The 23305-nt window shown below is 35.4% G+C and overlaps 1 protein-coding gene across 2 annotated transcripts in view; it reads right to left on the bottom strand.

Moving 5' to 3' along the window:
- Positions 1-23305, bottom strand: part of PSME4 (proteasome activator subunit 4) — a 74558-nt gene that overhangs the window by 38827 nt on the left and 12426 nt on the right. For both annotated transcript variants that reach the window (XM_062571690.1, XM_062571691.1), the window contains 17 exons: positions 22603-22647; positions 21068-21217; positions 20410-20473; positions 16206-16280; positions 14295-14417; positions 13713-13805; positions 12543-12808; positions 10734-10920; positions 9876-9965; positions 7914-7978; positions 7667-7817; positions 6112-6210; positions 5652-5721; positions 5137-5204; positions 4382-4597; positions 2734-2891; positions 930-1025 (listed from right to left, as the gene is read on the bottom strand). In XM_062571690.1, coding sequence (XP_062427674.1) covers positions 930-1025; positions 2734-2891; positions 4382-4597; positions 5137-5204; positions 5652-5721; positions 6112-6210; positions 7667-7817; positions 7914-7978; positions 9876-9965; positions 10734-10920; positions 12543-12808; positions 13713-13805; positions 14295-14417; positions 16206-16280; positions 20410-20473; positions 21068-21217; positions 22603-22647 — 2016 coding nt within the window. The remainder of the gene's footprint in view (positions 1-929; positions 1026-2733; positions 2892-4381; positions 4598-5136; positions 5205-5651; positions 5722-6111; positions 6211-7666; positions 7818-7913; positions 7979-9875; positions 9966-10733; positions 10921-12542; positions 12809-13712; positions 13806-14294; positions 14418-16205; positions 16281-20409; positions 20474-21067; positions 21218-22602; positions 22648-23305) is intronic.

Genomic DNA, 23305 nt, shown 5'->3' with positions numbered 1-23305 from the left:
GCAAAAAGTTTCAACAGCTATAGAGTCCCCAAATAGAGACTTGGGCTACAAGCTTATTTGGAACCCTCCATATTTCAAAACATGATATGAGTTTAATCCCAGTGTTCCTATTGTTACATACTTGCCTCTACGGTTACTATTTCAACTCTCTTCCTCGAAACAGTCAAGACCTAAGAAGCAATCTCATGTACTAAACAACAATCTTCCTAAAACCCAAACTACTCGAACGTAAGAAAAATGCCTGTTACTTTCAAAACAATAGTACGCTCGAGCATTTTTTCTGAAGTCCTACTGCTACCAAAGACCAGTTTCTTCTGTGACATTATTCACAGAGATATGAGATTTCCAAACAGATTTACCTTCTATTTTAATATAAAAACACAGTCACAAAGAAGGTAAGTTCAGAATGTTGATGTTTCTTTCTTCAGGGTAATAGAAAAAGAAAGCAATGGACTATGGTCTGCAGGCTTCCTTTGGAGAAAGGGACAGTTGTTACTGTTTTTTGAAATTATGCAAGTCAGGTACTTTAAGAAATTTTCACAGAGAAAAAAATGGCTATTTAATTCAGCGATCAGTGGACTCAGAGTTACAAATTGAAATCTCCGCTTTTCTCCCTGGATATTAAACACATTAGTAAACACTTAGCTTCCATTTCCTTTACATAAAAGGCTACCAGCAATACAATGCTGTCACCTACCTTTTTAAAGTGTTTTCAGTCTTGCATGAAAAGTACTTAATGTTATTTCGTATCTTTAAACATTCATGTGTTTCTGCAAATCATTTCAAATTTCTATATTTTTATACCAAGAGTTCTTGAGAAATAATTAGTTAAAGCAGTTCTATAATAATAAAAAAACACTAAAAACACAATGATGCAATACAACTGCTAAAATGCTAGTGATACATGAAAAAAAAAAAAGTTTACTTACAGATGAGCTATCCTTTCTCCTTTTAGGGGAGGCAAAACATTCCCCGAACCAATCAAGCAGTTATGCACTATAGCGAGGCACTGCTGCACATCATCTCTTAAAACAAAGAACAAAACCTGATCACTTTAACAGTTCTGCCAAATGGTTGGAAAAATACAACTGACAGATATATCTGTTTTCGAAAGGTTTTACAACTTTTTTTTAAGGCTCTATCAGTTCTAAACACAAGAGGATGCACTACAGGAAGCTGTGCCTTTTTGATCTAGCCTATTGATTGCAGAACAACGTTCAACTTTGTTTTCTTTAAAAATTGCTTTGGAAATTTTACATTCTGAAACAGCAAAGGAAACTTCAATGAAATGAGACAAACTGATTAAAAAGGAAAACAAACTTCTACTAAAAAAAAACCTGAAAAACTTTATCTAGTCTGAGATCAAATCCCATTACAACTGTTTTTCCCCTCTTCTCCAAAAGGAGCAAGGTCCTTTCCACCAGGAGTGGAATGAGGGAACATTTTCTTTATGAGTGAATATGTTATGGTCTGTTGACAAAATACAATTTAACAATATGAACGCTTTTTACTTTTTTCTGTGCTACTAAAGAGAATTATGGCATACTGTTTAAGGCCTTCTCATTTAAAGCAGCACCATTTAATACACAGTTACAGATTTTGGTCTTTGTTCTAGTCTATGTGCTAAGCAATTCTGATGTGTAAAATAATTCCTTTCAGCCCTCATATGAGGCTTCTGTGCTGAACAGGTCCTAGTCCTTATGCATTACTTACGAACTCTCTAAATATTTGTTTAAGAAAAAGACCATCAGAATTTTTCATTTCATCTTTTGCAATACCAGGTCTTATCCTGAAGCACCTAAGTATATTAAAAACACTTAATTTCTAGTTATCAGCCAATGAAATACTGGGAAAAAAAAAAAAAAACTTGAGAAGAATTCTAGCTTCAGGAATTTTAAGTACTTGAATTCAAAGCAGTAGCAGGTTCACTCAGTCTCTGATTTATTCACACCTATTATTCCCTCAGCTATAAATAGGATTCTTTACTCTTGCTGCTTTGCTATCTTGCCTTCCAATTTAATTGACAATTCAAACATTTGGCTATGTTTTCCCAAATTATCATAATATATTTCTATCAGGTAGCACAGTGAAGCCTTGACCAAATGAAAGTCCAATTCTATTATAAATTAATGGCTTTACACATAAGGTATCAGACAGAAAGGAAACAAAGAAAATAAACATATGAATAATCCAAAGCCTTAACCATAAAGCTGTTCTGGTTAAAAACACCAGTTAACACACCATACCTTTTACTTGCAGGAAGGTAATGGGGAAAAGCAGATGACCAAGCCAAATCAGTCTGCACCCTATTTCATAGCTTAGGCACACAAACTAGTTGTGCCAAAGTAACAAGAGACAGTCCAGAGGAATAACTTTAGTCAGCAAGGGAGAGATAAGTAGAACCGTAACTGGTAGCATAAATATAAAAAAAATCAAAAGCTCTTCTCTCTTAAGGCAATTTACATTGGAACAAAGTCTTTTCTATTTGGGAACATTTTAAGGCCTGTTTCTACTCAAAGTAATCTGTTACCTGTTTTATGAAATGCACTTCCACCTAAATACATTTTAAAGAATCAAAAATCTTGGAAAGATGCTTGCAATAATATCAAAAGACAGTGTAACACTGTTGTACTTCACACTCTCACTTTTGTAGGGCAAATATGATTGGCAATAACTACTAAAAATAACCATTAGTCAATACGCAAATTCATTGTATTACATAGAACCACTGACCTGGACATTTCTAGTTTTCCAGTTGCATAGTGCTCTAGTCTGGTGAGTTCAGGCTGAAGAAAAGTATCCAGCAAATAAAAAGCAAAGTTTATTTCCTCAGATGAGGGAACATGCCACTGGATATCCAAGTTCCATAAGTCACCTGGTTTACCCCAGTCCTACAATAAATAAGACATGTCCTATTAACCAAACTATGAAGCTTACTTTTCATTTAAAAATAACACTTAAATAACTAACTCACACGCAAACTAGCTACTGCTGTAAAGCAGTTATTGAGAAAAAAGCAAGACATTTTAACACCAAATAGAAATCTCAAACCCAGTATACCATCTATAATGTACCCTGAACATAGTACATACTTGACAGGAATAACAGGTCAAGGACTGCACTGTTCTAACAGAAAAATAACTTTGTCTTTCCTTTGGCTAAGCACAAATTCAGAATATTTTGAAGTTTGATATTTGATATTCCTACAGAGTACACAAAGAGGCTAGTCCATTTTATAATGTTCCTTAGCAGTTTTGAACTACAGTCTGGAAATCTGGCATTTTCTTTTTTAAAAATGAGAGTTAGTTTTTAAGTGAGACTTTCCATAACAACAGCAGGTCATCCCATAACAAAGACAACTTGTCTTTCTTTTACAAAGGGCTCAGATGTGCTATAGAATTGGCACTACTTGAGTACTTGAAAGAAAAAAAAATGAATGTTTATTATTAGTTCATATTCATAGATGAAGTTCCATTCTTACAACTATATCAATTAATAGATATGCTCTTGAAAGCCTCTGAAATTCTGACTTTCCATTTCCTGTCTTTATCCAATTTTATGTGGCAATTTAGGATTACAAAACTTCACAGTCTGTTACTAAAATGCCTAACTGATCTGACTGGACCAAAAGTTCAAAGAACTATGGTAGCACACTTACTTAACATAGCCTGCTACTACTTCTGTTCCTTGGAAGACCAAGCTAGTGCTGGTCTCCATGAATACTACTTCAGAAAGTAACAAAACTGGAATTTTGTACCAGGGCAGGGTAGGAAGCACGTAAATGACAAAATCCTCTTATAACAATTAAGAGTTGATTTCTAAATTAGCTGCTTATGTATGATAAGCACTGAAAGATGGCCACATTAATAGGAAGAGGAACTAGGAAAAGCTGTAGCTCTCATCCACAAAGACAGATGAATATTACTCACAAATACTTCCATAACTGTACGTTTAAGTTAGAGAACAGCAAAATTCTCCTTCTTAATCTCAAAGTTAACATTTATACCACTGTACTTCATGACAGCCAAGTCTCAATTCAATGCATCCTATATTACAATGCAAGAAACATGAGCAGGTACTTTTAACTTTGTATTACCTTATTATAGTCATGCAATCATTATGAATTATGTCATTTTATCACACATACCTCAATCATGCCATGTTATAAAACTACTCAACACAATCAGCATTCATTTTTAACTCTCAATGTGTTTTGATTATTCAAGTAACTTGTAATTTGCTGAACACATTTCAAAGTTTAAAGCATCTTTCAATTACACTTTCCGTAGCTACTACCTATGTTAAAAAACAAGTAAAATAGTGCAGGATTGCTTAAAATAAAAGTCAAATCCTCTAATCCTAAATAAATTAAAATCCTTGCCTTGATAGGAAAGTATTCAGAAAGAGGCTTGTCAAAGCCACCTGGCACACTGCAGTATTCTGTGGGGTAGATAAGTGTAGCAGAACGAAGAAGATGGTGCAGTAGGTTACAAGACAGAATGTAACCCTGCTTACAGGTTAAATGTAGGGTTCGCTGAAGAATCTTCCCAAGCTGCTCGCTGTACGGTAGCAACTTCTTTCCATCCACTCGAGTAATCTAATAGGAAAGACAAACATTTCAAAAGCTAAATAAAACAGATTTTGTTCTAGACTATAGAGAGGATTATACTAAAGTGAACCTGCACCAGGTTTCCACTCCATAAATTACACTTAATGCAACCTGAAGATTGAACTATCACTTCTGCTGTTGCTGAAAAAATTTAAGTAGCACACAACTACTGCAACACAGAGTGCTTCTTGATCTCAAACCTTCTACCTTTACTCATTAACACTGAGATTTATTTTAGAAAATTTCTTTTACAAAAACATCTTAAACTTTTCCATGCATTGATCCCTCTTCTTTTTCTACTCTATTACTTGTATCAAAGATGCTTCAATTTTATTCCACGTACACAGCATACTTATTTTCTTCAAACATCAGCTTTCCTCTGAGTTATTTAGGAAAAAAAGTTATGCAAGTATCTTTTATACAATTGTTTATTTTGACAGCAGTTCATCGTTCATTTCTTTCAGTGGCACTGAATCCTATTTAATGATGGCGTATACATGCATGGGAGAGAGCATTCTACGCAATACCTCTGACAAAAGCTGAAGATTCCAGAGTAACTCCTTATCTAGTTCTTCATCACGCAAGACGTCATCATCTAGAGAAACAAGTGATAAGCACTGCTGTTATTATGCTGCAGTTCAGCTTTACAAAAAAGATAAACAATAAACCAGATTCTTGCATCTCAGAAGTTTACTCCCAACTCTTTTCTTGCACTCCTTCCAATTCATTCTTCATCTCATCCACCTACAAGTTACTTCAGCACATTTAATCTCGTTTAGTTTTTGATGAACAGAGAAATAAGTTGAGACATATTTCAAACTGTCTAATTTTTGAAGAACCATATTCTTGTAATTTGATACTTTGTCTTGAAAACACCTTCTTTTTTAAGGAATCACAGGCAGAATCAATTTTTCATTACTGAGATTAATCTAGGAGGGAGGGAGAGACTGAAAAAAGGAGCGGAAAGGAACACGTTCATGATGTTTTTGTGGTTAATAAAACAACTCAAAATGAAGCAAATTATTAGAAATTTTAAACTTACTGACAGTAAGGTGAGTTATAACACTGCAGCAATGGGGTACAAAGAGCTTCAAGGACTCTTCAGGGCGGCACTGAAAACAGCATCAGAAACGGTCCATTAAGAAAAACACACAAACCTTATGGAACTCAATGCACACATTGATAAAAATCCTTTAACACTACTACTGAAAAACAGAGGAATATGAAAAATTTTATCTCAACTCTAGCTACAACTTAGTCAGACTACAATTTTTTGAACTCAATAAAACCTACACTAAGTATAATGCAACTACAATCAAAAATACTTTGTCAATTATCCTCCTGAGATAGTGCCAAAGGCAGCCATCAGATTTTAGAAGAGACAGTATGAAAAAACATCCATATTTACAAGAAAAATTTAAAATCTTACATATGAAAAAGTAGTAGTATGGGCTTTTTTTTTTTTCCTAATTAAAGACCAAGTGAAATCAGCATTCTCTCACTTTTACTGCAGCTCGGCACATATCAGCAACCATCCGACCAGCAACTCTTGTCTCAAATATATTTGAAACAGCAAAGTTAAAAACCTTCTCCAAGGCCACCTAAAAATGAATATAAAAGATGGAAGTTACATTTTCTTTTAAACAAGGTATCATCAAATGTCTGATTTACACAGAAGGTGGCATCTATGCATAATACTACACCCTTTTAAAACATATCATCAAAAACATAATTCGAATTAAAAATCTGAACATAGACACAGAGAAGTCAAAAAGTTCTGCAGGACACCTGAAGTTGAGTAAAGTGTAACTATCCTCTTAAAGTTGTCAAATTATGAAAAAAGGAGATTAAAACTTACACGACTAGTAACTACTCAGGAAAATCTTGAATGTTATCAGTACACACGAGTTGCTCTATACATGACTTAAAGAGTCTAATTATACCAAACTGAATTATTTAACTGTACAAAACTTTAGTTTTATTGAAGAATACAGGCTGCTACCTAGTAACAATGAAAAAAAAGGTTTGTCACAATAGCTTCATAGTTTGCAGACTTTTGCCTTTTTTTTCTTATTTACTGTAACATTCATGAAAAATGTATTAGGGTCCACTAGTATTAAAATCCATTCAGTTACAGGTAGGTTCCTTCTCTCCCGTCCAAAGCGTTTACAAAACAGAAAGCTTTAACTGGTGACATAATGGGACATTGCCTTCAACTGGAAGTTGAGACATTTCTAAAGTGCTCACTTCAGAAAAAAGAAGGTCTGATACAAGCTTGGGGAAGCTTCTGAGAAACCATACAGTGAAACTGTTCTCACTTAAGTCCACAGTCTACTAAAGGGAAAATGATGCCATTTCACATGTGGGAAAAGTAAATCCAAGACATTTCCCTTTTAATAAGTAAACAGGCTTTTTTATTATTATTATTATTTTTTTTTCTTTTTTTCAAGTCAGCAGTGTATTTTAAATAAGCTTATTAATATCCAACACCTTGCAAGGCAAGATGAATAATATACAACTTAGATGACATACGATTACTTTGCATACGATTACTTTGATAATGAATAATCAGGAAAAATACAAATTAAACATTTAATGTCAATAAAAATATTTAAGATTTTAATTAAAAGGAAGATTTCAGACAGAATTATATCTCTATGTATCCAATGCAATGGTTCAAAATGTACTAAACCTACTAGCTCCAAATATACGTAAATTATAATTTGAATATAAAGAGGCTAAGATGCATTAGTGCAATCTGCAAGGTTGCAAGGAAAGAATCTGTCCATGTAACAGCACAGATTCTCCAACCCCCTCTTTCACAGTTATTTTAATCCAGATAATTTTTTGAATCCTATTAGCCTAATGGCTCCTTGAATTTTTTGCCCAGTTGAGGGAGAGAAGTAGAAAGCAAGAAAGTAAATTAAGTTAACATTACCATCAAAACACATGAACATCACAACCTAAAATTATAAAAATGATAAAGTGACACAACATGCCAGCCATTCACAATAAAAAAAGTCTCAAAATTAGATAAAAAGCCTGTGTTACACCTACCTGAAATATATCTTTTGAACACTGAGTAAGGATTGTACTGAAAGTAGAAGACAGACCTAATTCCACCAGACTCTCTAGATGAGTCATTTTCTCAGTTTCAGTCTCCTCTCTGGTTTGCTCTAGTGTGCTGCTCTCTATAAGTCCAAAACATCTACACAGATAGAATAATTGCAATTTTAGTAAATGGAACTAGGAAGTTTTATTAAGTTTTCCATAACAAGCTTTCACCAATATGTAGCTTACTCACCTATCCATAAACTGTAGTACAAAATCCTCAAATTCAGCAGTTGCAGAGCACAATTCTCTTTCCACCTACAATTTTCCAATGCAAGAAACAAGAAGGCTTTTTCTTAAGGAAACAATCTGCTTTGTTTCATACAGTACTGAGTTCAAGAACACTTTCAATTCAAGTGAGATGTATTACAATATATTTTTCAAAGTGATTATTTGTATAGTTTCAAGTACACTACATGAAACAACTACCATTTTCTTCACACTGTCCTATTAGATCTCCTGGCTTTGATGTTTAGTCAAATAAGCTCTCGGGGCGAAATAGGTCTGTCTCCATGGATATGGCTTTTGGCCTCACTACTGATCCTCATTTCCCATAAGGATGTCGATGAGTGCCAACTGTGGTGACAGAATCGGCTGGCTGACATATTTACGTTAAGCATTCAGTGTACAAACTTCTTCGATAATTTGAGTGCTGCAATTTTGGGGCAATGAAATCAGCCTTTTTTCCAATAGCTTTTAGAGTGTTCAAAATCTGTCTGATCCATAACTACCAGCTGTTCTCAAAACCATAGTCTTCTCACAGCGAGGAAAACAGGTTTTATACAGCAGTTTCAACAACGATAGCTGACACTGCTGCTGCTATGTATGTAATGTGCCAGATACAACTTCACTATCTGTGCTCAAATGTTGTTATCAAAAAACAAAGCAAAACAAAAACAAAAAGACAGACACTCAAAACTCTAGCAGTAAACAAAGCAGAAAAACAGAAGAAACTGCTTCCCATTGCCTCCTGTATTTTTCACAGCCAATATGAGCACCACTAAGAGGAACAGAGACCAGGGAACTTGAAGATTACAGAGATCTACAGACAGTGCTTTGAAGCAGCAGACAGGTGGAAAGACAGTATGAAGGGGCAGCGAAGGATAGAACACAGAAGAGAGAGATGAGGCTCACTGTCTAATGATGTTGCTAGCTCTTAAATAGTAGAGATTAATGATCATCTGAAGAGCCAGCAACAGCACCTTAATCAGAAAAGGGAAGGATGACTACAGGAACATTTTAAAGAGTTGTATTTTTAAATGCTTCCCCATAAAATGAAAACAGCCCTTAAGTATTCAAGAATGCATTAGTTTTCTGAAAAATAAATACAAACAGAAGCAGCATCCCACTATTTTTAAACTTAGGAAGTTTTCAACATCAGGAGACCAAGTTCCCTCCAGAGCATTCCAGACTTAGCTACCTTTTATCCTGCACTAAGTTGCACTAGTTCTGAATTAAAAGTGATATGCATATATCTTAAAACAACACTGGAATCACCTTTTTTTTTATTTTTGATTTATTGTTATTCTGAAAGTTTTAAAGTCAGGAGAAGCTTCAAAAACTAATACTAATGAAGTTGTCATTTTTTTTAAGAATCATAGGAAGATTTTGGTGGCAAGGGATATCTAGATACAATCTAGTCCAATCTACTAAAAACTCAGAGTTAGATTAGGCTGCCCAGGGCATGTCCAGCTGAGTTTTAACATGAAAATATTAAGCCATTTAAGTTTTACACATCTCCACAACAACCTATTAGTAACAAACATAATCATAGAATCAGTAAGGTTGGAAGGGACCTCTGGAGATCATCTAGTCCAACCCCCCTGCTCAAGCAGGTTCACCTACAGCATGTTAGACAGGGTTGCATCCAGGCAGGCCTTGGATATCTCCAGAGAAGGAGACTCCACAACCTCTCTGGGCAAACAATGCCAAGAAGAACACACACCCAATTCCTATGCTGATGTTAGCTCCATCATATTGACCAGATATAAATGTTTTAGTTTGGTTTAGTTCTGTTTTCAATGCAACTTTACTTATACAAGATGACAGTAGCAAACCGGTAATACTTCTGAAGAGAACATTACACTGCTATTACACCGCTAGAAATTAAACTGTAGGTTATAATTTCATTTTTATAGCTGCACAGCATTCTTACCTCTGAGAGGTCATCTCTTTCTTGCAATACAGATGAACAATCTACTAAAGGCACCAAAGTAGAAAATGTTGCAATAAACTGGAATGTAATCTGTTGAGAATTGCAAACAGCTTTTTAATAATACTGTGTTACACATTAAAAAAAAATCTTCTGGAATTAAGGAATGGGAGCTAAAGAAGAATCATTACATTAAATTATACATACATACATATATATACATACATATTATATATATATATAAATGTGTATATATATGCACACAGACGAATTCTACCACTCTACAAGTTCAATAATAATTTCCATTTCCAGGCAAAAAGCCCCAAATACTTGGGACTATACAGAGAAAACTCAAATATCTGTTAAAAAAAAAAAAAAAAAAAAAAAAAGTCCACACCCTTATTTTCTCCTAAATTTTAAAGCTGAAAAAGTTAACTGTTTACATTGAGTAATTCATATTCATTGATTATTCAAACAATATATGGGCTTTTAGGATCTGATTTAATAGAGATTCAGTAAAAGATAAAAGGTCTTTCTGTTGATTTGAAAGCACAAAAAATATTTAGTACTAATTTTGAAACATCTACTTTATCTCGTTTAACAGTCCAATAAATCAGTATGTTGCTTATCAGAATCTATTATTAAAGATTCACTTGGCATGGTCCAGTAAGCCAAAAGCAATATCACAAGTTAGGGGCTTGTAATATTAACTTTTTTTACAGATAAAATTGTGCAGTCAGAAAATCAGGTTAAGAAACACGGATTTTACTTGCTTTTGCATCAATTAAAAAAAAATAAGCTGTTAAAAGTGACCTAATTAGTTAACAATATTCTAAAAAGAGGTAAGATTTATACACTCACCATGCATTTGCTGAAGTCATTTGGATCCACCCCGGGCAATGCTCTCATCAGTAGAGGTAGCATGTGTGTTGGACCTTCAGGAAACCACTTCCCCCCGGATACCAGGCTACGAGCTACTCCAATTACACAGCTTAAAGTAGCTGTGAGCTGATGAGGTTCGGTCAACGTCTCAAGTGCAGGATATGTTCTATAAAGTTGCAGAGCAGCCATATTAAGAACAGTAACAATTCTAAAATCTTCAAAGAAAATGGACTGTATATGTTATTTTCTACAAAAAGGTAGAAATTCCTACAAGAAAACATTTTTACTCTAATCAATGATTCAAAACTGTTTTTACACTCTATTTCCAAAGGACCTAACATTGTTGATTTAGAATGTGTTCCTTCCAGCTGACCAGTCCTACTTGCAACAAATTCAGAATAAAATAATTTGTTAGTAATTCCAGCCTAGGGATTAACAACTGCATGGGCTCCCAGAGTCAAGGCTATCATCTTTTTGTTTTCTGAACTTTTAGGACCAACCTCTACAGATGGCATTGTTCAATTATATGTTGCTAATGGCTTATCAACAAAAGCCAGTCCTTATTAAATGCATTCATATATATATTGCTAATAGTATCATAATAAAAGTAATGCAGACTGTGTACTTCAAAGTGTAAGGTTCTTGAGCATGAAAATATGCCTTGATTGCCTCTAAGTAGATTAACGTAACATTAAATAATGTAAGTTCACACTTCTGTTTAGTTTGTTAAAGTACAAGGATTTTTAAACCTGCAATTTTTACATCAAGTATTTTTAATAAACTGCATCAGATCTGTTACTGTTACTAACCACCTACAGTTCCAACTACAGTCACTGCGCTACCCCTGGCCTATGTAACTCAAAGCATAAAGGAGAAACATTTACTCAACTAATCGAACGTAGAATTCCAGCCAAGACAAACATACTAGCGATATTTTGATCTAATGAACAGATACTCAGTCTGCTCTCAAAATAGGAATTATAGTCATGCTCAATACAGACTTCCACTGCTGTCTTTCTTGGAACTGTAATGTTTGAACTGTTTTCACATTTATCAAGTTTTTATAAACAGTTGAGCCAATAAGGTATGGAACTCAGGCAGGGCTCTTAAGACAAATTCACTCCTATATTGGTTTTACAACATGGATTGTTAAAGGGAAAATGCTAAAGACTGCATAGGAGGGACAACATGGATAGGTACTAGGAAGAAAGCTGCTCATCTGAGTAGGAAGGAATTAAGTTTTTTTGAAATTAGTCATTACCAAGGCATTGCAGTAGGAGAAACTAAGCATTTTAGATGGACACACACATTAGTAATTTGCGTATGAAGTCAGAAGCAAGGATATTGATTTTAAGCTATCTGTAACATACATTCTTTGACACAAAGTAAAAAAGCATATGCTCATTACTACCCAAAAAATGCAGTACACTTTGCATTTGGCCCTAAGAATGAGCTAGTGAGAGGGCACAACTTGACTCATGAATAGGGAGTACGAAGTTACTTTTAATCCACCTACTATCTGATATAAAACACTAACAGAAATGCAAATCACCGAGGACCACTTTAAATCACACAAGCTATAGTGTAAACTCCCTACTAAGCTCTCAGAAGTATTTCATTAGCTGGAAAAAGAGCCATGACAGAGCCATGACTCAAATTTATCTTAGAAGCACTCACTGCAAACATTCAACTGCGGCAAGGATATTTTTTATTGTTTAGTGTGAGCACTTTGCGTATTTATTTGCTGATAACAGAATGGGAAAACTGCAATGTTTCTGTAGAACTTACTTCTCAAGTACAGGTGGAATTACTAACTCAGGACGCATCAGTGCAAGGTTCTGCAGGGCCTGAGCAGCCTCCAGGCTTCCAGTTTTACTGAACATAGCCAGAAGAACGGGTTGAATAATGCATTCTACAAAGTCAGTAACATCCTGATCAGTAAGCTTATGACTATCAGGCACAGGAGTTAACCACGTCTTTTTCTTGTAGCGCTCACGATGAAGCCTTCTGACAACGCCACTGGGTAACCTTTGAAGTAGTTTCATCAGTTTGTTCTGTTGGACATACAAGAAATGCTACTATCAATTTCAATTACTTAGCAACTCAGCTATTGCTGCTGCCACGTATAAAACAGACGGCTCAACCATCATGAACAAAAACTCCAGAAAGTTCTAAAATAGAAGGTCCCAAATTTGTCACTAAACTTCCATTTACAAAACAGTAAGGTTATGCTGCCAGCACTACACTTTAGGATTCTTTAAAAATTAGGAAAAACATGTACAAAGGATACAGTCAAGAATCTAGATCTTTGAGAGTATTCTCTGCACATTTATATTTATGTAAACATCCTGTTTTAGAACAAGTCAGCCCTCTTGCACAGCTTAGACCAGCCTTGCCATTTTAACTCGCACCTTTACTAGCTATTGCAGAGATGCCTTCACATTCTCTAGCAGAAAAATCCCTTAGCTACACCATCAAAAAGGGTATGCTTCAAACTAGACATGCATTAAAAAATCAATTTCATTTACAGTTAATCAAAATTATATTTTCTAGCTGGGAAATGGCAGGTCAGGAATATGAAAGGGTATTCACACTACCCAGATCACACAAACAACAATGATGCTGCAGATCACTCTTCTTTGAAGTGCTGACTTTTTCTTAGCAATACATTACTTAAATATCTAATTTTAGACTAAACTGTGCATAGGTAAGTTGTTTGAAGGAGACTCCTATAAGCTGCATTCCTGACATCAGAATCAAAGTATCAAAGATTCAAATCAAAGTATGATTTGAATTACAGTGTGATGACATGGCCTGAAATTTAAAGGCTCAAAGTATTATAAAACCAAAAGACAAACAAATTGTTGGAACACATAAGTCACCTATCAGCACCTTTTATTTGATAAATTTGACTGCTATTACAGGCAAAGTTATTGTTTTGATAGGCAAGAAACTCACCAGCCACCGCCCATTATTTGAAGGATGATAAAAAGAGGCAATACTATTGAACAATCCACACAAGTGCTTCTGCACTAGTTTACTTGGTCCACCCTATTCAAAATAAAACATGCAATTTTACTGTACAGATTAAATTTAACATGAAAAGGCAGCACACAGTACTATGAGATGTAAACAAGCATTCTCATTGATCATAACCATTGACTCAAAGCATTAACTTAAATACACAACTCTCCCTCCCTCCAAACTCAGCACTAAGAAGCAAGTTCTCTCCATCTGATGTGCGAAGGAATGCTATTAAATGCAAGTATTCTGCAGAAGTGGATGTAAGTGTGCATCTGTAGTGGTGTTTGCGGCTGGTTGTGAACTTCCAGAATGCCAGATACCTGCTGTGATACAAACCTTCTGGCTCACGTACCAAGCTGACAGTAAGATACTGCACCTTAAAATAAATCATGGGACAAACAAAGCCTAAAAATGTTTCTGCAGGGAGCTAAACAGCAGAAAGATTCATTTTAAATACATGGCTGCTTACAGCTTAGTATTAGTAATTTCGTTATATTTTACAAAAGTGTTACTAACCATCATGGCTGTGATCCACATTACTGCATGTCCTACATCATAAGCATTTGTCAAGAATCTTGGGACGACAACTTGGTTGCTACCCACTGGAAGATTTAAGCTCCTCAAAATCCTGGTAAAAATCTGTAAGAAGAAGTTACTGTCAATCAGCCACATTATTAAAATACTATCAGTTTAGAATGTTACTGTAACAAATTGCTTCCACACAATTTTGCTCTATTTTCTTGCTAGAGCAAATTATTTTCTGAGGAGAGAAACTACATGTATTAATGTTGGGCATAGAAGTTTCAGCTCTCAAGACTGAAGCTAGGACAGGACAAACATTTTTCCACAGAAAATCAGGATGTTTTATTTCCTTGAATTCAGAAAAACCTCAGAAGTCTAGCATTCAAATTAGCTGCATTACAGAATAAAAATTAAATAAGCATAACCTGAAATCATTTCAAACAATGCATATCTGACACTACTGAAGAAGCACGTAAGGAAAGTCCCTTAAATTTCAGTCAATGGAATCAATGTGTAGCATCTCTCTTCACTCTGTTTTTCATGTCCCTCCTCCCCACTAAAAGGAACTGGATCAGTTAATTTCTGATCTAGAAAGTCTTTTCCATAGGTCTGCAACTTGAATGCTGCACAGCAAACCAGGGATCTCTCATCTACCTTGCAACATATCTTGCAATAGGTACATTTAAAACAATCAGTTAAAGGTTTTATTTTAACAAGTAGCATGAGGGAATTAAACTAAACTCCAGGAAATCCTGGTATCACCTATGAGACTAGAATATTTAAGAAGATTGCATGAAGTACGCTAAAGGCAAGTGGTGAGGTAAAGAAAGCTAAATCTGAAATAAGCAAGTCTTCATAACATAGTAGTATAAATATAAAAAGAAATGTGAAATTAAAAAGAAAACTTTGTTGGTTTATTAAATAAGTTTATTATATAGGATTATCTTATGGAAGATTAAAAACATTTTTCAGTTAAAATCGGAAAAAAACCAAGAAATAATCTACACTAGGTAAACCATATTACAGTTTTGCCAAGAAGGATTTTAGCAACCTAAGAGACAAAAAGCTAAATTTTACTCCTTCGAAGAACCTAAGATTTAAAAATCCATAATGCATAATTAAATTATCAAACACTCACCTGGAAATTTTTAATATTCAGTCTCAATTTCCTATAAATAAAATGATAGTATGGTTTCTTATCCCCATTCCCAGAAGATGTGATAAAAATTCAACAAACCACAAAATAGTGGGGAACATTTATCAAAGGTTTTTGATTGGCATTATAACATAACATACACGTCAGTTAAGATTAAGACATTTGTCAGCAGTAGTCTTCAATTTGACTGCTACCAAGAGAATAACAATGGATTTGGTTGTACTATTGTCTCTTGTGCTCTTTTTATGCTCAAAGATAGAATAGAAATTATCGGTCAGACTGAAAGTAACTGATTTTTAGAAACATGCTGTGTCTCAAATGGATATAGATATATAAACACTTGCATATCATATTTTTTAAAAAACAATTCAACCGCTGAGTGCAAAAAAATCCATTACATGAAAGATTCATATTATTCATCAAAAAAAAAAAATCTATGAAGACTTATTCCCACAAAAAGACTGGATTAGTTATATGTATAAACAGTACCTGTACAGTAAAGTATGTCACTGATTTGGTTTGTATTTTTAGCCAGGTGATATACCAGTACCTATTTCCAATGCTGTCTGTTACAAAAGGATGCCTCTAATTTTCAAGGTTAGATTTAGGTCTCCAAAAAAAACATACCTAATTTGAAAAGCTGTGTCCCTGTAGGATAAGACCCATGCCACCAGAAACATTTATTTTTCTTAGCCTTGCAATGCTGAAGACATATCTCAAAGTGAACAAAATAAAGAAATAAATATTACCTTTGGTACGTATGGATCCCAATCTATGTACCCAATGTTGTCCGTGGCCAAACGAGCAAAAAGGTTTACTAGATGCTGAAAAAAAACATGAAACAAGAAAATATTCATAAGAATACATTTATAGTAAGAGGCACAAAATCTTTCTAGTCTACCTTCCAGTTGCAAGATAAAAGCTTATATTACTTACTGCAATCCATAGCAGTAAACCACATGTAAAGGGAGATTTCACACCACCAAAAGTCACCAATACCATATTTCATAACACATCTGCAGGGAGTTTTTACCTTCAAGAGGCAAACTCATTACTCAATGCTTACAACTAAGCAGGGGAAATAGGTACAAGTTCCCTGAAACATAAAAGCTATCAACATATGCATCTTACCTCTTCAAACTTTTTTAATCTAATGACATCCTAATGATACTTCTTGAAAGTATTCTCATACTCTCCTCTCCCCCACAGGATATATTAACATGCAAAACAATATATTCACCACCATTTTCGTATTCTCAACCACTTACTCTCAGAACAACTCTGAAGGACAGTAGATGGAAAGACAAACTTGTGTGAGCTACATACAGCCAAAGGCTCCAGCTTTTGCTAAGAAATATCTTTTTGCCTTTTGAGCAGCTCCTACATCGCAGAAAAAACAAGCAGTGTCTCCCAGAAGTTACCTGTTGAAAGACTAAGGCTTTCAACCACACACAACTATAACACCTTTTTATCTGGTATAGCAGACTTCATCTCTCTGAAGAGAACATTTGGAACAAATTCCAGATCACACTTCAGACATATTTCACAGAAAACCCACAATACAAAAACAAATTTTTGCTTTTGCTTTTTGCTCCCAAGGCAAAATCTTGTAACAGAACAGGCTTTACTTTGGTGACTGTGTGTGCAGACTTGCACACGCAATGCGTTTGGCCATTATGCAAACTTCTCTAACAAAGAGCTGCTACTCACTTTGATAGACTTTTTGATACCCAGTTTTGACAACAATTTGATAGAGGACTATTTGGATCAGTTATTAGAAAGAGTCCTAAAGAAGAGTTTGAAGAATGTGACCCTACCAAGGTACACGTTAAGAATCCTCTTAAATGCAAAGATGGGAAAGTTAGGCTCTACATAAGACATAAGGTGTGGGAACAAAATAAACAGTTACCCAAAGACAAATCACTTCCTGGTGAGGGAAAGGGCCCTGCATTGCCCACTTCTGCTGGCAATGCATCATCTTAGTGCTTGATATCCTAGATTAGAAAACATACAACATATATGCATCTGACAGTACTCCAATCTGGAGCAGCTGAACGAGCATTTATGATTTTGAGTCTATGTCATGGCGTTTCCTCATCAATGAGATATCAACTGAACTGAATGAAAGAAGTGGCCAAAAAGGCATTTATACATAGAAACTGAACAAATTCAACCAACACAATTTGAAGGACTGTATAGCTTCTGCAGAAGCCACCATATTTCTAGAAAGTGCACTTGCTTAGGCTGATTACTGCCATGTTTAAAACATTTGGTTTACAAATGCCTGTGGCTCGTGTCTCAGGCATTAGCTGAGAGATCGCATGGTAGTATTGTCTATCCATGATGAATTAGATAAGAGAACTGTCCCCTGGCAGTAGAATAAGTCCAAAACAGACCTGGAAGGCGTTGAGGAAAGACAGCTATAAGGACTACAGGAAAAAGAAATGAAGTGTCACTCTGATACCCTGACTGTGGAGACGGGAGGAAGAGGCAGGAAACTGTCACCAAAATCCACCTGTGTTCTTTTTATGAGCTCTTCCAGGTAGAAGAACGTGTATCAGGTTTCCAAAGAGTCTTGTTGCTTCTACCAGTACCTTGGAGCCATGGTGAAGCCAAAAAAGAAGGGCTTTAAATGATCCTGCCCAGTTTAGAAAGCTATTGTCACTGAGCCTATCAGATTCAAAGTTCACCTCTCTCAGCCTGAAGGATACAATAGGTTTTGAAAAACCACAAACTGAGTTCAGGACAGTCACATCTGCCATAGCCTGAAGACAAATGCTAAAACACAGTTCCTTATCTATCTTTTTGTTTGACACTAGGGAATACTCACTGAAGAATTCCTTCTCATGCACCTCAAAGGTAATTGATTCTAGTTCCCCTTGAAATAGCAAGTCCAACTCCTGCCAAAGCAAGCTAGAAAGATGTTAAAGGCTACTAGAGGCTTAAATTTGATTACATAGTCAGGGCTCCTGTGTCTAATATTATCTGCATCCAAGCTTGATGAAATAAGCAAGCCTGCCCCTTAGAAGATGGACAAAGCAGCAGAGAAAACATGAAGTAAATAAAAGCTCTGTGGAAAACAGTTATTTGTGCCTCCCCAACAAACTGAGAAATCAGTAGAAGAGCAAAAATATCAGAGATAGCTGCTCACTCACGAAAGTACGTTGGTTAGAGCAGCTGACAAAAGCAAGTCAAATAATGATACTAAATGTGCAGGCTGTTGTCTTTGTCAGAAAAAGTAGGCAAAGTTTTGCATCTTCCTGATAGCTTTCCAAAAAAGCATAAGTGCCTAAAAACAATCCTAAAAAAAAAAAATGCAATACTTACCAATCATCCCCGTTCAACTCCAGACAAACATCAATCATGCGACAAAAGATTTCTGTACTGAAACGTCACTCAAATCAGAAATACCTGTGCACAAGCCTTTTCTTACAAAAGTTGCCAAAAATGCAGAGTTAGAACACTACAAAGGAAGCATTCAGTAGTACTGTGGAAATTAGCTCTCTCCAAAGAGATCAAGCCATTGTCCTTGAGTATACAAACAGAAGATTAATGAAGAGAGCCAGATGGTCAGTGAGCTTATGGTCATACTGAGTCAGAAAAAAGTCTGGTAATTTACCAAGTTTCACTGCAGTAGAGACAAGGAATAGATCAGCTGACATCAACTGCACATAAGCTTCTGGTGTCATTGTCTCAAGAATAAGATTTATTATATTTTTCAAGTTTATATTTCATCATAGGAGACAAAAAAAGCAGACAGGTAAATGGCAGATAGTTATTGAGAGATATTGTCCATTGGTATTTTTTGGCCAAAGAGAGTACAGTACCTTCACTACATGAGAAAGAGATGACAACATCTCACTGCAGCTAGGGCAAAGCTCAGAAAGAAACCATCCCTGCAAGAAAATTCTTTGGAGAGTTTATGATCAAAACACTCCTTAAAAAGATTTAACATGGAAGCACTTAGTATGTGTATGGTTATTAAGACCAATTTTAGTCTCTGTCAGTCTGGATATGAAGCCACGACCACTGCCTACCTCAAAGACTTTTTGTCATGTTTACATCCTCGCCATAGATGAAAAATTTGAGGTAGCAGTAGGCAAGGCATCAGCCTTATGCATGTCCTTGCTATGCAGGCAGCATGTGGACTAAATGAAGGGATTCGGTCATCAGAAATAGAACATCACCTTCCAAGGAGCCACAGAGAAGAACAATCCTGGGGAGAGAAGGTACACCTCCTCGCTTGTTCTACAGTTGATGGCTAAGACAGACTTCAAGGCAAATTCAAGACCAGAATGCAAACAAGTTTACATTAGAGGTTTGTTGGGCTTCATTTATTTATTTAAAAGCTCTTCAGAGTTAGCACACTAATACTAAGAAGATGGTTGAGAGGTAACACAAAGGTCTGGAAATACTTTGTGTTACATACCTAAGCATTTAGCAGAGCATAAGCCAGAGCTAAGCAGTACATAAATGTACCTTCTACAGATGCTGAAAAAGTATCCTGTCATAGCAAGAGAAACATACACAGTGAATGTACTCATAGGCTATCATTCAAAGAAAGATATCACATTACGACTCAAAATTAGGGATCATTAAGAATGTGGTGGTAAATTATAATGATGGCATTTTACACAATTCTGATCACAGGAATCACAATAATACTTCACATCATTGTAAGTATTAATAGTCATCTGAAAAATGCCAGCATTCCCAAGACTGGAATAGGAAAGCTGCCTGAGCTAGCACTTGAATAACACTCACCAAGCACAACTGCCACCTTATTCACTGAGTCAGTAACTGCTTGCTAACAATCATAAAATTATCAATTATCCCTTCTTATACTACATAAAACACAAAAAAAAATCATTGTTTTAATTACGTGTTTTGCAAACATATTGTAGGAGTATTTAAATGAGTCTCTTCTACTGTGGGCAAAAAGTAAATACTTACCCCTTCCCATTGGGGAAGATTTTGAACTGACACCCAAAGGCCTATAAATTCATCAAACCAAAGCCTGCAAGAGAACAGAATCAAACTAACTTTAGTGTTGTGAACGCATCTCCTCCACCAGACAGGAGCTCATTCTCCTCCCCAACTCATTCATCAAAAGACAAGAATCAGCATGGAGACACACTTCATCTCCCATAATACTCTCAGATTTTTACCTCTTCTTCTCATTCTTTGCTGATTCCCCCTTCCACACAAACATTGCAAAAATAGTTTCCTTATCTACTCAGCTTCACCATTTTCTTATTATATATTGCCATCTTAATAAAGGTAAATCACATGAAAACAAGTCACGCTTTCTCATCCTTCCTAGCTTAAAATCTAAAGTTTGTCTCTATTGTCACTAGTTAAAACTGCCATTAGCTTCTATTCTGATTTCATTTGAGGCCAGAAGTACAAACCTTCTGCACAATCAATTATTTCCATTTCTGTTGTTTTCAAATATCAAATACCATTAAGCCATGAATGCAAGATACACATACATAAAGGAGCTAGTACATGCACTGATTCACATGACATGTCTTCAGATACCATCCTGTCAGAGATAATCCTTTGCATCAGCAACACGATGCCGTAAGACCGGATATTCAGTTATACTTACTTGAAACCTTTGTGGTGAAGATCTGGAGGAAGGGTAGTAGGTAGAAATAACTCAAAGTAGGTAATAGCCTTTTGCATAGTAACATCAAATGGACACATTAAAGGCCGCCATTCATCTAACATCTCTTCAGTAGCTTCTTCTGGAAAATATCTGAAAACAAGGAAAGTGTTGAACATATGCAACAACTTATTTGTTGCTTTTCCTCCTCATGTTTAAAACTCAGTATGCATTAATTTGTCATAAATCTCAGTTTTACAGTAGGATAATGTACCTAGAGGCAATAAAATAAAATAGATCAGTACTCCTCAACTCCACTTGTTCTTCACAAAACACAAAGCTAAGTTCCAAGGACACTGCTGTGTATCAACTTATGAACACATAACAAGATTCTTATCTTGTTAACTCCCCCTCCCCCCAAAAAAATAGAAAAGATACAAACTCATTTCAATGTGAAGGCTGGTCAAAACCAAACATTTATTATTCATATCTGATACAAGACAATTAATGATGACTTAAGGCATGAAGAGTACCATTTACTGGACAACTACCAGAATCTTGAAATGATGATTTAATTTCTTTTAAAAGAAACTACTTATCCATGTGATGCAGTTTTTTAAAATGCATACCAAATATAGTGTTTAAACAACTTAATTACTGCAGTTGAAATAGGACTAACTGGAAGTCATGTTATTAGTAACTCAATCTCAAGCCAGAATTCTCAGAAGTGCCACGTTTTCATTTTCAAAGAACTCTTCTTCAGTGACTTTTCATTCACAATAAATGCCAAATAGTCAAAGAAAACTAGATTTGTTAATTTAGCTAAACATACGTAAAACAAAAAACCCACTACACACATTTGGGGAAAAGCATTAGGTGTCTTTATGCTGATGTTCATCATAACTTGCACTGTATTCAGAACAACATCTCCTATGAGTGCTCAAAGGAGTAACAATTCGGTATGTGAACTGACTACCATAGTAAAAGTAGACAATAATTATAAATGGCTATACAAAGGGCAGACAACAGAATTAGCCCCTTTTCTGCATTTTTGCAGTATCTGAAGCTGCCAAAAATTAAGTAGCGCAGAGAGCAAGAGCGGCTCAGGCATATGCATTCTGAGTGGTGAATAAAACAGAACACAAGACTAAAAAGAACAGGCCTTATCCAGTGGCATGCTGGTTTTCTAACTGCTTAACTAGCTTTTAACAGATTTCCAGCCAAGGCTCTGAAGAAAAGGTACAGTCTGAAAGAGAAGTGCTTTGTTTAAACATTATAGCACGGCACATGGCTGTCATCGTTTTCACTTTAAGCAACCTATGAACCTGACGCGCAAATCATACATAACTGCAACAGGCCAGAAACATCTCCCCATCCCCAGAAAAATCTTTAAGACAAACAAGTTCAGACAGCATTAGACAAGGAGTGACTAGTAGGGTTTTGAATTTATCCAGACAATGTTTTAATATTACTTTAAGAAGGGGAAGAAGTGTGTAAAGATAACTATTTTCTAATTTTTGAAGCATATAAACACTTACGGTCGGCAGCTCTTCACAAGTGTTTTCAGTACACTTTCTACAGAACTGAAACACAAAAGAAAACATAAGGGATTCTAATGTTACCATGTATCAAGAATGGCATAAAAAACAATAACTTGCTGATTTTTTTCAAGAGTAAGATACTGATGTAATTATCCTCTATGAACATGCATAGGCTAATCCTCTTCCACACAGATCTGATCACAAGGATTAAAATTGCTCTGCTAAATTCCTGATTCTACCTTTTATGTACTATTCACTGTGTTTTAACTAGAGTGAAGAATTATCATCATTACTTAGATACCATACTCTGTATTCTGTTGGTGACTAACCAGCAGAGCAAGGTAACATTTTAGTGGAAGCTGAAAACAGACAAAATTGGTTTTGGTTTTTGTCCAGTGTTTCCAAAAGAAACCCCAGATTTAGGATTTGGAGTCTAATTATAACTTTTTGAAGTCTATTGCCCATATTTATCTTCTATTTATGAAGCCCATAAATCAATCTGAACAGAAAAGTAAACTATCTGCAAATCTAAGAGTGAGAGAAGTTAATGAAATAACTGTTGAACAGCTGATTTAAAATAGTGTTTCCACCTGTAGCAGGAAAACTTATTTCTTAAGTTAACGTATCTCAACAGAATCATAAACGCAGTCAATTTTCATGTTAAGGTCCAATACTTACTACAAGACAATCTCAAAGTAAA

This window comes from Rhea pennata, chromosome 3, assembly GCF_028389875.1.
Source record: "Rhea pennata isolate bPtePen1 chromosome 3, bPtePen1.pri, whole genome shotgun sequence".
NCBI classification, from domain to species: domain Eukaryota; kingdom Metazoa; phylum Chordata; class Aves; order Rheiformes; family Rheidae; genus Rhea; species Rhea pennata.
This window is presented reverse-complemented; position numbering and strand designations above follow the sequence as displayed.